The sequence below is a fragment of the Mya arenaria genome, chromosome 4, assembly GCF_026914265.1.
Source record: "Mya arenaria isolate MELC-2E11 chromosome 4, ASM2691426v1".
Taxonomy (NCBI): Eukaryota; Metazoa; Mollusca; class Bivalvia; order Myida; family Myidae; genus Mya; species Mya arenaria.
The window spans coordinates 71,140,168-71,156,846 of NC_069125.1; the positions used below are offsets into that span (position 1 = coordinate 71,140,168).

The following is a 16,679-nucleotide window of genomic DNA, read 5'->3' on the forward strand; positions in this document are numbered from 1 at the left end:
TTTTTAACAAAAGAACTGCAAAACCTTTTCGTTTGTCCTTCATGTATCTGTTACAGAAACTTTGCTATTGTGTCAAAATGAACAATAAACTCAAGAGAGTTGTATATATGGCTGTACAAGGGAGTTCGGCAAAACACCCTGAGAAATGATGGCGGTATTAAGCGGTGAAATGTAACAACAATAACATCAGAGCAACTGATGATCAAATCTCAACACTTTCATTTTCTGAGGAGTATATTTTGTGCTACAGTGTTCCCATGTGTCGGTATTGAGTGATCTGAAATACACATGCACCAATGTCAACTTAACAGTTACGTTGGGGGTAAACTGTGACACTTCACTTTGCTAATGCTACGAGTTCGCAGTCCTATCCATCCCACTCCATCGGTAGAAGTCACGTGATGGTGGTGTTGCCAGGAGTGATGGTAGTCTGGTTGGAGATGAGGTCCGTAAAGGCTGTCGGAAGTTCTTTTAACCCGAAATACTCGGCTCCCCACGTGTTCACACCCAGCGTCAGAATGAGTACAGATAAAATGTTCATCACAAACCCTGCCCGCATCTGTAACAAACAAAACCAGACTGTACACGAGCTGTCACAGACACGTGACAAATGCCCGATTTGGGCCTTGTTGTACTAATAGTTATTTTTATAATATGAAGGTTACTTGAATAGATTGTTGTAACTGACATATTGACCTGAAGTGGGACGATTTTTTTATTCTGTGATAAAAATACAAATGGGACATGAATTATTACTAAGAAAACCCTATCCATATTGTATAACGTTGACCTCCAAGTTTAATCTTGACCTTTCAGACAAGAGCAGGAATGTTATGCGCGGCACACCCCGTGTTGCTCTATAATTGTGTGGAAATTGATTGAGATCTACATTGATGAAATTCCATTAATAATAACACAGCTATTGCTTAAACGAAAGGACATACGAACAGTGCGTTTGCAATGTACCCACCCACCCTTCGTAGGCAAATGAACTCGGATACCACATACATGTATAGCTATATTGGCCTGTAGCGATTTTCTTGAAGTGCTTTAAAAGAAATGGAAAATAATGAGTCTTGTCACTTTTCACCAACATAATTAGATAATACTGTTATACATGTTATACACCGCTGAATAAACAATAGGTTACACTGACCATCTCTGTCATTGAGAAGTACCCCAGCACGTACACCATAGCGTTGGGCGGCGTTGCCACGGGCAACATGAAGGCATACGATGTCGCCACCGCCGTAGGAATCATCAGGTATAAAGGGTTAACGCCGATACTCAGCGCCTAAAGAGACGGTGTAAAAACAGTACTCACGTAATCTATATTCCGTCCAAGAGAAAAACATTAGCAAGGATGACCTTTGAACAATTAATGATAAAAAGTTTATACAATTTATGGTATGTAATAACAAACTTATAATATGGAAAGCAAACGTTTAGACCTTCCGATATATCCAACCCTACTCACCAATTCTGCTATGATCGGAAGAACTAAAGTGCACGTGGCAGTGTTTGTGACTACTTCGGTGACAAATGACGTCAACAGCGCCACGAGCAATGACATCAACCAAACCGGAAGATCCTGGAAAACCGACAGCGCCTCCCGAATAGACACCGACAGGCCTGACGTCTGGGAGAAGTAAAACATTTAATCTACGCCGTTTCTGTAATTGCACACCAACGACCGTAGTATTTGCAGCATGAATTATATCTATCAAGTTTACAAATAAGAGGTAAATATCATGCCTCCAACATGAAAGACGCAATGCGATTGGTCCAGGACTGGTCAGGCGGTGACCCCATATTTTTCCGTATTGGGTCACCAAATTTATATCGTACCATAATGGCGTCTATTTTCCGATTCCGATGAATAAATGAATCATTTAAACATGTTAACAGGTTGTGGAAGTGATATATACGTTACGGGGTTAGTAGGTGACCCGATATGGGATATACGGGGCGCAGGAAACCATATTCGGGCTAGAGCTTTGCTCTCATCCGATATGGTTTCCTTTGCCCGGTATATCCCATATTGGGTCACCTACTAGGGCGTATCTTGCAAGCCGCTGCAACGGCGAATCCTCCGCCGAACAGCAGGAAGAGACCCATTTGGCTTGCAATAGAATACATGTAACACCAAATTGCAACCGTAATGTGATGCCTTAAATGTGAGATGAACATCATCGGGGCGTCCGCATAACACAGAACACGTCAGAGTTTTTATTTCAACGTTATGCACCAGTCAATTGTAACCACGTCCCCAGGTCCAGGGGTATACCGGAGATAGCCGGGGAAATGGGCCGGGTTTTTACTATCAAGATGGCCCCGCAGTGCCGGGTGAATGCAGTGGTTTTGTCTTCGCGTCAAAAATAACGGGGAATGGGCCTTACCTAGGGTCCCTGGGATGCGGGTGGATTTTACCAGCAGTTCGTTTCCCGCAGGGCGGGGATTATACCCGGGCTTTGCTGGACCTAAAATTAAAGTCCCCGCTTTTCCGGACCTGGGGGGGGGGCGTGGTTACAATTTACTTGTTGCAGTATGATGCAACACCTACAGCGGCGTAAGGTTGTACCTTGCAAGCCGCTGCGAGGGCGAATCCTCCGCCGAACAGCAGGAACAAACCCCATGGCAGCCTGTCGTTGACGCTTCGCCACGTGAGCAAAGGTTTTACCGCCACCGGTCGATTTTCTGAAGGAGACGTTTATATACCTCAATAGTTGCTTAATTTAAAAAAAATCTGTTTAATGTTAACCATTTGTCTCCGACGAATGCTTTCATATAATTGACTGTTCTTGGTACGTGAGGAAATTTGTCGATTGAGCGTACGAGTGAAGGAATGGTCCTATTGATAGAGCGAGTGAGGAAATGTTTCGATTGATTGTACGAGTGAGGGAATGTACGAGTGTGGAAGAGTGGCTATTAAATGTACGAGTGAAAGAATGTGCATAGTGATTGTAATAGTGAGAGAATGTGTCTATTAATTGTACGAGTGCAGGAATGACTCTATTGATTGTCGGATTGCAGGAATGTGTCTATTAATTGTACGAGTGCAGGAATGTGTCTATTGATTGTCGAAGTGCAAGAATGTATCTTTTGATAGTACAAGTGAAGTTATGTGCCTATTGGTTTATAGTTTATAGTATATACTAATATACTTTTGCTCAATTGTGACGAAGGCTTTATAAGATCACTCTCGATTCCGTTACCTGGGCAGAAACTAACCTATTGATCGGGATGGAGTGTACGAGTGAAGGAATGAGCCTATGGATTGTATAAGTGAAGGAATGAGCCTATGGATTATACAAGTGAAGGAATGAGCCTATGGATTGTATAAGTGAAGGAATGAGCCTATGGATTGTACAAGTGAAGGAATGAGCCTATGGATTGTATAAGTGAAGGAATGAGCCTACGGATTGTACAAGTGAAGGAATGAGCCTATGAATTGTATAAGTGAAGGAGTGAGCCTACGGATTGTATAAGTGAAGGAATGAGCCTATGAATTGTATAAGTGAAGGAGTGAGCCTACGGATTGTATAAGTGAAGGAATGAGCCTATGGATTGTACAAGTGAAGGAATGAGCCTATGGATTGTACAAGTGAAGGAATGAGCCTACGGATTGTATAAGTGAAGGAATGAGCCTACGGATTGTATAAGTGAAGGAATGAGCCTACGGATTGTATAAGTGAAGGAATGAGCCTATGGATTGTACAAGTGAAGGAATGAACCTATGAATTGTATAAGTGAAGGAATGAGCCTATGGTTTGTATAAGTGAAGGAATGAGCCTACGGATTGTATAAGTGAAGGAATGAGCCTACGGATTGTACAAGTGAAGGAATGAGCCTATGAATTGTACAAGTGAAGGAATGAGCCTATGGATTGTATAAGTGAAGGAATGAGCCTATGGATTGTATAAGTGAAGGAATGAGCCTATGGATTGTATAAGTGAAGGAATGAGCCTATGGATTGTATAAGTGAAGGAATGAGCCTATGGATTGTACAAGTGAAGGAATGAGCCTATGAATTGTATAAGTGAAGGAATGAGCCTATGGATTGTATAAGTGAAGGAATGAGCCTATGGATTGTATAAGTGAAGGAATGAGCCTATGGATTGTATAAGTGAAGGAATGAGCCTATGGATTGTACAAGTGAAGGAATGAGCCTATGAATTGTACAAGTGAAGGAATGAGCCTATGAATTGTACAAGTGAAGGAATGAGCCTATGGATTGTACAAGTGAAGGAATGAGCCTATGAATTGTATAAGTGAAGGAATGAGCCTATGGATTGTATAAGTGAAGGAATGAGCCTATGGATTGTATAAGTGAAGGAATGAGCCTATGGATTGTATAAGTGAAGGAATGAGCCTATGGATTGTATAAGTGAAGGAATGAGCCTATGGATTGTATAAGTGAAGGAATGAGCCTATGAATTGTATAAGTGAAGGAATGAGCCTATGGATTTTATAAGTGAAGGAATGAGCCTATGAATTGTATGAGCAAGGGAATGTGTTTATTGATTGTACGAGTGAAGGAATAAGCCTATGTAATGTACGAGTGAGGAAGTGTGCCTATGGATTGTACGAGTGAGGGAGTGTGCCTATGGTTTGTATGAAGGAGGGAATGAGCCTATTGATTGTAAGAGCGAGGGAATGTGTTTATTGAGGGTACGAGTGAAGAAATTAACCTAATGATTGTACGAGTGAAGGAATTAGCCTATGGATTTTACGAGTGAGGGAATTAGCCTATGGATTGTACGAGCGAGGGAATGTGTCTATTGATTGTACAAACGAGTGAATGTGTATATTGATTGTACGAGTGAGGGGGGTGCCTATGGAGTGTACGAGTGAGGGGGTGAGCCTATTGATTGTACAAGTGAGGGGGTGTGCCTATGGAGTGTACGAGTGAGGGAGTGTGCCTATCGATTGTACGAGTTAAGGAATTAACCTATTGATTGTACGAGTAAAGGAATTAGCCTATTGATTGTACGAGTGAAGGAATTAACCGATTAATTGTACGAGTGAAGGAATTAACCTATAAATTGTACGAGTGAAGGAATTAACCGATTAATTGTACGGGTGAAGGAATTAGCCTATTGATTGTACGAGTGAAGGAATTAACCGATTAATTGTACGAGTGAAGGAATTAACCTATAAATTGTACGAGTGAAGGAATTAACCGATTAATTGTACGAGTGAAGGAATTAACCGATTAATTGTACGGGTGAAGGAATTAACCGATTAATTGTACGAGTGAAGGAATTAACGGATTAATTGTACGAGTGAAGGAATTAACCGATTAATTGTACGGGTGAAGGAATTAACGGATTAATTGTACGAGTGAAGGAATTAACCGATTAATTGTACGAGTGAAGGAATTAACGGATTAATTGTACGGGTGAAGGAATTAACCTATTGATTGTACGAGTGAAGGAATTAACCGATTAATTGTACGGGTGAAGGAATTAACCGATTAATTGTACGGGTGAAGGAATTAACCCATTGATTGTACGAGTGAAGGAATTATCCTATTGATTGTATGAGTGAAGGAATTAACGTATTGATTGTACGAGTGAATAAATTAGCCTATGGATTGTACAGTGAGGGAATGTGCCTATGGATTGTATTAGTGAGTGAATTTGACTATTGATTGTACGAGTGACGGAACATGTCTATGGATTGTACTATTGAGTGAATGTGGGTATGGATTGTACTATTGAGTGAATGTGTGTATGGATTGTACGAGTGAGTGCATGTGTATATGGATTGTACGAGTAAGTGAATATGTCTTTTGATTGTACGGAATAGGTATTGTGTCTATATTGAGTGTACGAGTGAGGGAATGTGTCATTTGATTGTACGATTAAAGAAATGTGCCTATGGCATGTACCAGTGAGGGAATGCGTCATTTGATTGCTTGAGTTAGGGAATGTGCCTATATGGATGGTACGAGTGAGGGAATGTGCCTATGGATTGTACGCGTTAGGGAATGTGCCTATGGATTGTACGAGTTAGAAAATGTGCCTATGGATATTGTACGAGTGAGGGAGTGTGTCTATTGATTATACAAGTGAGGCCGTACTTATAGTAAAAAAGTCTGGGAGGTTAGCGGGGATAAGGAACAGCAGTGCCGTCACCAACGTGGGTGCCGCCGAGTCTGTCACGTAACTGAAGCATAAAGTTAAACAAGTCATTTCTTTAAGTGCCTTTGTGCGCATGGTCACCAAACTTTCAATTTAGAAACCACAAGGTCGACCTTGACACAGGCGAGGGCGAGTGTAAAACTTGAAAGAGAAATATAGTTAATTAAACTTTACCGATATTACTGTGCTCGAATATGTCGTATTTGTATAAAATCAGGAAGTAAAGTATATGCATACCCATTTGGAAAGGCGTTTCCCCAGCCACCGGCGCCGCCAAGGTCGCGTGATACCCAGAGGACTATGAGTAGCCCGAATAACATCAAAACCGTCACTTCCGGGAACCTGTCAAACAGTAGCGAAACAAATAACATTGGCTTTTAGAAAATAGGCAGACATATAAAGCAACAAAATACGGAATCATTATTTCAGGTTTGAAACACAGGAAGGCTTAGTTGTTTAGAATAATGAACCATATTTGCATTCTTAACATAAACATAAACATAAATGAGTTTGGTACCTGACTGGTCCAAGAGACTTGTATTCTTCTTCGATATAGCTACGAACCCTCGACATGGATTTTGGCCTCATTTTGAAACAACTGTAAAGAAAGACAGATAGCTATTCTTATATCACGATGTCGTCAGTGTGCATTATATTTTTTTAGAGCGTCAAGAGATGCTTTATTGTTCAGTAAAACTGCATCAACGGATGTTTAAGCTTCTAATATATAATCTGAACGTCCGGCATTTATGGATATCATACCAGAATAACTACATGTACATGGTGTTAATAGTGTAGTCCTATGCCATCATTTGCTTAAGGGGCGGGCATACCTGCATCCCCGGAAGTGTAGTGAAAGCCAGAGGAAGAGTGTGAGGAAGACGAGCAGGGACACGGGGAAGCCCAACACCAGCCACGTGTTGAACGTCAGTCCGGAATCCACGCCCCGCTCTCGGAATATCCTAAATCAAAATGAATCAATCCACCATGCAACTGTGAGCAGTGAAACGTTTAATACAAAACACGTAGATGTGGAGTAGACCTGCTGACAGAAGACACATATTTTGAATATAATGTTTTATTATGTATCCTTCAATACGATAAGTGCACCCATATTCTAATTCTTTATTTCATCAATACTCACTGGTCGGCCTGTCCCTTGAGGATGATGTTGGAGGAGCATCCGGTGAGGGTGGTGGTGCCACCGATGCTGGCTGCGTACGCAATGCTGATGGTCATCGCCTTGGCCAGCTGTCGGTGTTCCCTGTCCGCCTTCCCGGTCCGGTTGTTCTCACTGTCGCTGCTATCGTCCTCAGTCTGGCGGTAACTTGTGTTGTCCGGCCTTTATAAAAATACAATGAACAGTCAAGAAAAAAAGATATTTGTCAAAACTTTAATAAAATAATATCGTTGTGTAAAACGCATTGAATCTTACTTACTGATGTATCACATTGCTTTTCGTTTATGTATTTTCCGCAGTTTTTGCGTATTTTTCCAATTCGAAATTTACTGGGTTTGCCAACACGTAAATTTCAGTAAATTTGAAACAAGCGTCGGTATATATTTTAGCTGTAATAATCACGTAAGTTTAGTAAAGACGGCGGGCTATAAATGTATCTTGATAATACAGTTACATGATGGTATCGATTCGCGATAAATCATGAGAATACGCGATCGCATGATACGAGCCATAATGTTAATTTTATAATAATATGATTTTGTTAGAACACTGTTCGGGATTTTCAAAATTTCCGTTTAGCATCTGCAGGTTAACAAAAAATACATCGAATGCCAGAGGAAATACATCATAGGTAAGCAGTTTCGTTCTATGGTTTATTACTCAAAACTATGAACTTGAAATAAATCATTTCAGGTTTTGATTAACACAAACAAAACCCTGACTTATCATATATCGAATATGTTTTTAATGCCATTCAATGATAATACAGGCTTAGTAAAAAGTTCATTATGTTTTCATGATATACCCATTTGGTGCCTCTCCTCTTAAAATATATTAAAATATAAATTACCAATCCAAAACTTTGATTGACTTTGTATTTAATTACACCATTTAAATGATTCCAAATTCTGGTAAAAACACAGTATAATAATAAATCACGACGAAAACACATTTATTGTGCTTGAGGAATTACCGAGCCTACCTTACCTTTCAGCATGGATGACGAGCTCCGTGTCCACCTGGGCCTCCACCAGGCTGAGATTGTTGGGCGGCTGCAGGGAGTGCTCCTCCTCTACAACCAGAAATACACACATACACACGCGCACCTAATAATAGTCCGTCATTCCCGTAACAATAACTTGGTTTCAAGGCAAGCGAGATGACATGCTTCAGCCATTGTAATAAAAAAGTTAAAAACGGTTAATGTCAATGGATTGCATTTTGCACAGGTTTATAGAGAGTGACTGTTGATTTGGTGACACGTTCAACGGCAGAAACGTTAAAACGTTCCGTTAATGTGAATCATATTGACTAGGAGTACTAACATTAAATTATGAACTGCCGGATAACTTTCAAATCAATTTACAAACTGCCTACTGTACGTTTTACATGCCGCAGGCACATTGCTTACACCACATGCACCATAGCCGTTTACTGGATACCTCGTCTCTGAAACAACAGTTGTGCTTTTTCAAACAAGCAAGACATTGATATATAGATCAACAGAACAAACATATCTCCAATGTGTTATGTGATTTATAATTTTCAGAGAGAATAAAATATGCCAAAAAAGCGACCAGAGTAAGCATGTTCCTAGACCACACGCCATGACAATACAACAACGTACAAATAAACATTCAACACCGACGTCATGCTGGAAACACAATTGTACTGGACTTTAATATAGCTGTCATGCGTGTACAAATCATGCACTATCACCAACATCACTACCAAGCACGAACCACTGGTGTGTAGCGGGTTGTCGTCACTTTCCTTGGCTAGCTCGTGCAGCAGAGCGTCGGCGATTGGCGTCATCATAGCCGTCGTTGCGATGTTGGACGTCCACATGGACAGGAACCAGCTAGGCAGCATCATCCCGACCATCAACCTGTATGGATGGTGCTAGCGGTCAGATACGGTTGTAGAAACACAGTACATAAACACCAGCTTGACAGCATCATGGTCAGCCTGCAGTTGCGGGGCTAGCGGTTTTACAGTAGTGTACACACATAATTTAGTGGTATAAACATAGATTACGAACCAGCTTGACAGCACCATTGCCAACATCAATCTGCAGTTGCGGTGCCAGCAGTCAGTCATACAGTAGTGTACACACAAAACATTTTTGTAATGGTAAAACATAGAACAGGAATTAGCTTGACGGCATAATAATGTTGGTGTCCGCACTTATTTGACCCACCAGCTCCTCCCTTTTTGTAAACCTTTTTGTTAAAAGTCCAGGCGTTAGTTTCATTAAATGAGTGTCGGGCGATGGTTATTTTTTTCCGGCTTTCTCGATTGTCATTGGCCCACAAATATGTGCGAACCCCAAAGTACAAACAAAGCCATACACCAGATAGGCAGCATCATACCCAACATCCACTTGCATCTGTGTGACGTTATTGAGGTTAAACGTGTGACGTGACGGAATAACTACACACTGTAGTATATTTCAACCCAAAAAAATCAGCGTGGTGCTACGAAATATTATAACAACATTGACTACAATACATAGACTGAGGTTGTTAGACACATTACTGACATGTAAGCTAAAATCCAAGGAAAAAAAGTGACTCACGTAAACAGTGTTTTGCAATAAAATTCAGCTATCCGTGCAATAGTGCCCTAGACCTGGGACAAATAACAAATCCTAATCCCAGCCTAGACAGTCTGGTTGGAAATAGTAGATGATGTAAAATGATAACAGGAGACATCGAGAAAGTCTTGAAACGTTATTTTTATTGTATAATAAATCTTGATGCCAATCATATACATAGGTGGTGGCGGCCGTCGAAAGCTCCCCGCCCCTTTTGGCATACTGTGCTATTGAATTGGGGTTATGTGAAACAAAAATTGTAAACAAAAATGGAGTTCATGTGTGTATACTTTGAACCTTTCGATATGGTTTACCTTATCCTGTATACCAAAATAAATAATAAATTTAATATCAAATAGATAAGTGAGTGCTAAGGGACCTGGGGCGGGCTGGGGATATTATCTGGTAATGTGTAGATGCCAAAACCATCAGGATATCGTTAAAGCACTAGCAGATTCAGGCAACCACACCCTCCCAAATTGACAGTGGAATTTTTATGTCAATATTCAATTTAGTCGAGAAATTATGCATACAATTACCCCAAACAAAACCATTTTATATTAGTATTAGAAAGGTATTGACATGTTTACGCCCGTGTAAATGTCGGTGCTTTTGTTGGTAGAGGAAACGTCCACTGACCTGGTTGGCTGGGTTCCAATGACGAGGAGCAATTTGAGGGCGATCCGCTTATGAATGTTCCAGTGCTCCACCGCCACCGCCATGATCAACCCACCAACAAACAACATCGATGAGTCCTGTTCAAACGACATAGTTATTCGTGCTAAAAAGAATCGGCAAAAAGATTACTGTCGATGTCAGGTTAAATTGGTGGATATATATTTACCGGCTTATAATACCGAAGTTACTGAAGGAGGCCTTTTTCGGTGCCTCTCATACCACCACTACCTAGATAGCATGCAGATGTTGGGCGAACGTCGAATATTGGTAGGCCTGTTGGCTTATGTTGCCGTTGGCTAGAATGCATCGGGCCTGTATTAGAGAAATGACGCAAACTATTTAACATCGCAGTTGGTTTGTCGATGTCGGGCTAACGTTAGGCCAACATTGCAGTCAACATAACTTCACTAGTTATTTAACATTATAAAAATGATCATAAAACTATCATGTTTTTTCCGTATAAATCATAATTTCTTGAAAAAAGTGTCCTTAAGTGTTCGATTTATTATCATGGGTTTAAATATGTTTTAAAGTTAATTTATTCAAATTGATATTTGTACTACGGTGGCACAGTGGTAACATATATACTAGTATGTGATTTGTTTAATCTCGGGACACGCCTTACTAATTCCTCCCCGCGACATGGTATGTTGTGACAATGAAAACGTTAGACCGAGGCAACGACTTACTAACTCGTTACCATGACTGAGTAAGTCGTGACCTCGACTTTGAGATCACCAAGCATGGGAACGAGTTGGATAGTAGTGGCCATGACATAACTTAGTCGTTGCCGCGAAATAACCAAGTCTCGGGAACTGATAAGTAAGTCGTGGCCACGAGAATTAAAATAATATATACGTTGGACCATTATTTAATAACCCAAGTATATGTGTCTTAAATATATATATCTTAAAAATAGTTTAAAACAAAGTTTGGAAATCTTGCGCTAAATTCTTTTCCTCAGAGTTTTATAGTTTAATTTACAAAAAAACTCCTTTTTGTCCGGAAACACAAAGATATACATCCTGTAATGATACAGAAGCTTTAAATGGAACAAAACAACATAACTATAGCGCAAAACTCCGACGAATCGTCAACGTGTGGTCAATTTATGTTGGACCAACACTGGTAATGTCATAACGCCGACAATAATGCAGACGTCGGCCCGAGGCCTGGAACCAACTGTGACTCGATTTGCATCATGATATTGGGCTAACGTTGAACAAATACATTGGGGCAACATCATTTCGTAACCGTAGATTTCTTCCCACTGAATATGAAATAGACTATTCGGTCAAGAACAAGCTCAAATAAATTGGTAAGAAGTATAAACTTAAAAACGTTACCGGCATGCCGGAATTTATGTATGACTCAGAAAATCAACTTACGTTAATATATGCAGATGAGACCTTTTTGCCTGTCATGACACCTGTGAGTGGAAATATCAAAACCGGAAGAAGGGCGGTGACGGCGATCGGAAACGCCTCCGTGGCCCAGTACACCGCCATTAGCAACAAACAGAAACCCGCCGCCGATTGCTGCAAGATGGAGACAAAACCGGTGAAGTGTTAGTAGAGAATCAGATATATCACAACGTCGCCTAGGGCGACCAGCACACACATACACACAGATCGAACACCCGCCGTTGGGTCAAGCAGTGCATGGTTTTTATTCGAAATTGCTCCTGTCAAGTAGTTCCTAGATGAGGTGGCTGATTGACGTGTACGTACCTTTGTCCCTTGGCGTGTACGTACGTTTGTCCATTGACGTGTACGTACTTTCATCCCTTGGCGTGTTCGTACCTTTGTCTCTTGGTGTGAGCGTACCTTTGTCCCTTGACGTGAATGTACCTTTGCCCATTGGCGAGTACGTTCCTTCGTCCCTTGGCGTGTACGTACCTTTGTCCCTTGGCGTGAATGTACCTTTGCCCATTGGCGAGTATGTTCCTTCGTCCCTTGGCGTGTACGTACCTTCGTCCCATATCGTTTACGTACCTACGTCCCATATCGTTTACGTACCTTCGTCCCTTGGCGTGTACGTACCTTTGTCACTTGGCGTGAATGTACCTTTGCCCATTGGCGAGTACGTTCCTTCGTCACTTGGCGTGTACGTACCATTGTCACTTGGCGTGAATGTACCTTTGTCCATTGGCGAGTACGTTCCTTCGTCACTTGGCGTGTACGTACCTTTGTCCCTTGGCGTGAATGTACCTTTGCCCATTGGCGAGTACGTTCCTTCGTCCCTTGGCGTGTACGTACCTTTGTCCCTTGGCGTGAATGTACCTTTGCCCATTGGCGAGTACGTTCCTTCGTCCCTTGGCGTGTACGTACCTTTGTCACTTGGCGTGAATGTACCTTTGCCCATTGGCGAGTACGTTCCTTCGTCCCTTGGCGTGTACGTACCTTTGTCCCTTGGCGTGAATGTACCTTTGCCCATTGGCGAGTACGTTCCTTCGTCCCTTGGCGTGTACGTACCTTTGTCACTTGGCGTGAATGTACCTTTGCCCATTGGCGAGTACGTTCCTTCGTCCCTTGGCGTGTACGTACCTTTGTCACTTGGCGTGAATGTACCTTTGCCCATTGGCGAGTACTTACCTTTTACACTTAGCTTGTACGTACCTTTGTCCCTTGGCGTGTACGTTCCTTCGTCCCTTGGCGTGTACGTACCCTCGTCTCTTGGCGTGAACGTACCATTGTCAATTGGCGTGTACGTTCCCTTGTCCCTTTACGTGTACGTACCTTTGTCCCTTGGCGTGTACGTACCTTTTACCCTTGGCGTGTACGTACCATCGTCCCAAAGCGTGTACGTACCTTCGTCCCATATCGTGTACGTACCTTCGTCCCTTGGCGTGTACGTACCTTTGTCCATTGGCGTCTTTGCGTGTACGTACCTTTGACCATTAGCGTTTAGATACTTGTAGACATTTTTTGCCTTGGCTTATGTGTGAAGTTGTCCTTATAAAATGCGTGTACGAACCTGTGTTCCTTGGATAAGTAGCGGAAGCAGCAGCAGCGGTGTCAGTACAATCACCAACACGCTACGTAACGTCCACAGCGTCCTTACTACGTGCTTCATTGCGTCACGTCAGCTTTCCGCAACAAAGTGTAGGCAATGATAGTCTGTTAAGACAATAACACGTTTAGTTCAATGAATGAGAATAATTGCATTTCGTACAGTATTTAGTGTGTGAAAGACTTCGAAAACGGAAATAGTTCTGAACTCCTGGTCATCTACGATGGTGCCAGTCACACGTTATGTGGATTCAGTCATTTATAACTTGATATCATTCTGCACACTTCTATCCCGCATACGTTTTCTTAAGCTACAAAGCTATGTCCAACGTTATATTTTTTATATCTTTGATCCTACCAGGACTACGTTTAAAAGATAAACATGTCCTTTTCCACCAAATCCATAGTTTTACGAATTATTTTATTTTATTGTTGTTAAAGTTATTTTAAGAATCAGAAAACCGCAACTGATTAGTAAATCCATTCACAAAACTTCAGCAATATCACTTATGAAACTTCACATATACCTTGGAACGTTCTGACACTTTAGTACGGCAGGTATGAAAGATAGTAGCGATAAAAATGTCGTATTTCAAAGATTTAACTATGTTAATTGGTCGTAAATCACAAGTTATAAGTAGATTTTATCCTGGAAGTATATCCAGGTTCGTGTACAGCTGTATCTGGGAAATATTCCTGAGAGGAATGCCATTGTTTATAAACCGAAAGCAAATCTTCACACAAATATCTGAACAGCTTGAAATGATCAAATAGTGCTAAACATGAAAAATCTCACGTTATTAATTAAATGTCAACTTAACAGGGAGCGTCACCTCGCTTTAATAGAGCACCCCTTACTTAACTATACAAGCTATATCCAACAGTTGGGTGAGGGCAACACGTTGTCATTTCTTGCCAAGATGTATATAAGAAATTTAATAATTAAAATACTCACCTTTTAATATGAAATCCAGAATAAATTTGTATAAATTTAAACCAAAACTGTTTGCTGATGAATACCGCTATGAAAGTGTGCTGCACCCCCCTGCATACATGGTGTAATGGAAAGGTTATGACCATGCATGTGAACACACTAATTAATCTTTTCTTTGCTATTAAATAATGGCTTAAGGCCATTAGTATGCATTTTACCAGAATGAATGGACATGGAGTGTCACATGCATACTAATAACCACTTAACCAACTAAGTGTTTGAAGCTATGTTTTTGTTTAATGACCCAGGCTATTTAAATATACCGGTTCACCTGATTCAGATCAATACCTCCTGCATGCTAATGAACCAAACATTATGTAATGGCATATTTGGAAAATACTGCCATCCCATAAACAAAATATAATTTCGAACACTATAGTAGTGTAGAGAAGTTCATAATTATACATGTAATTAAGCTATAATTAAGTAGTTTCAATGTAGGTGTAAGGATGACCATAAATTCTGCAAAGTATCTAAAGCAGAACTTACAACAGAATCATATCAAATCCATGGTGTCTATATGCAATACATTTGACCGCTCAATGAGATGCTTAGCTATGTCAACTGGGTCTGGGGCAAGATACATCTTTTTAAAACTTTGCCTCAGCAGGACAGAATAACACACTGGATGTGAAAAACAAAAGTCTACATTTTTTTGCAGGACCTTTGACCATAAAATGGAACTTCTAATTTTTGTCTTGCACATGACACTGTCACCAGTTTAAATGATGAACATACTTTTTTGCCATTTTTTTTCACATTCATACTGTTGTTGTTTTTAAGTCACGAATACAAATAATGGGAATGCATGCTTTGGATGGGCCTTGACACCTGAAGGACTTCAAACACATTTCCACATTGTGTTATTATTGTACCATAAGTAATTTCATTCTTCCACACCTGCCGGAGCAGTCCACTCACATGAAATAATGCAAACTAAATAGGACAACAGGCAATGCCATACTTTACAAATAACATGACTTCCTATATATTAAATGATAATCACCAGACACTAGTTTTTACTATACGGCCAGTCGAGAGTTTGGTAGCAGGTCAATAGTTACGAGTGTTCTTTCCTTATAAATACTTGCTTTTTATGTATTGCATATTCTTTTATTTTGCTTTATTTAATAACACTAATGGCGGAGACAAATTAAAGTAATTATATTGAATTACTCTTGACAGTTTGCTTCTAAGTATGACTGGAAATAACATAACCTTTCATGTGGTGCCTTCGATGGGGTATCAAACGACTATGCTTCTATTTTAGGTGGTTTGTTCTTTATATGTGGTGTCTGTTGACTGTTGCTAAGGAACAAGGAGAGCCACTGAAATGTTGTACAGTACTAGTTGCCTGCACCAATTACATTTTAAACTTCACCATGGCATTTGTATGATTGCATGTTATAGTAAATAAAGTTTACGAATTGATATCTAATGTCACGTAATAAAACACTTATTGATGGGCTTGTCAGTTAGTTCTCAAAACCATTTGCCCTCTGTTGGGGAAGGACCAAGTGAACTAATATATTGCCCTGGGCTGATCACTGAACTATTTACCTAGGTAAAAAAGCCAGGGAAATAGTCCACTTGGTCCTTCCCCGACCCAAAGCCAAGCAGTATTGGGTATTGACAGACAAGCTATTCAAAAAGTGTAGAAACTAAAGTGATTCCAATATCATAATAAGCCAAGCTATGCAGGAGTAATAAGAATAATGAAATCATCATTTGGGGTAAACTAATATCAAGTCCATGTACAAATTACTGTTGTCAAACACATTCAAAGTTTTAGGTCTAAGAATGTACGGTACTGAACTTTCAAAAGCTATGTATTATTACTTTTCCATGGGTGAAAGTTCAAAATGTATGCCTCTGGGAGTTACTGAAGCTTCAAAGAACACATTTCAAAGCCTTTCCTGACAGAAAGTTTGAGGAATTCAAAAAAATAATATTAAAAGTGCCTTCACCCCAAAAAATATTCAGAAGCAACCAATGATGGGGGCTGGGTGTGAATGAAGGTATCATATTCCCAGTTTTGAAAATGTGAAGACTTTGAAACAGTAAAAGGTCTGTA

The 16,679-nt window shown here is 40.5% G+C and overlaps 1 protein-coding gene across 1 annotated transcript; it reads right to left on the reverse strand.

The window, feature by feature from the left end:
* Positions 1–170: 170 nt before the first annotated feature.
* LOC128231055 (Na(+)/dicarboxylate cotransporter 3-like) lies at positions 171–12,581 on the reverse strand. Its single transcript, XM_052943475.1, has 14 exons — positions 12,471–12,581; positions 11,989–12,138; positions 10,562–10,677; positions 9,069–9,214; positions 8,314–8,398; positions 7,291–7,488; positions 6,980–7,108; positions 6,664–6,744; positions 6,384–6,488; positions 6,086–6,171; positions 2,582–2,697; positions 1,478–1,639; positions 1,157–1,294; positions 171–559 (listed from the first exon to the last, which is right to left on the reverse strand). Exons 1-14 carry the CDS (start codon positions 12,579–12,581, stop codon positions 395–397), a joined length of 1,788 nt encoding a protein of 595 aa, XP_052799435.1. The 3' UTR covers positions 171–394.
* Positions 12,582–16,679: the final 4,098 nt, after the last annotated feature.

Bases quoted from the DNA above. Each gene is read 5' to 3' on its own strand.
- LOC128231055 (XM_052943475.1), bottom strand. From the start codon at position 12,581: ATGGGACGAAGGTACGTACACGCCAAGGGACGAAGGAACATACTCGCC. The intron at 7,109-7,290 runs GTGAGTATTGAT...ATTTTGATTTAG, and splicing joins CTCAAGGGACAGGCCGACCA to GATATTCCGAGAGCGGGGCG. The intron at 2,698-6,085 runs GTACGGCCTCAC...CGTCTCCTTCAG, and splicing joins CCCAGACTTTTTTACTATAA to AAAATCGACCGGTGGCGGTA.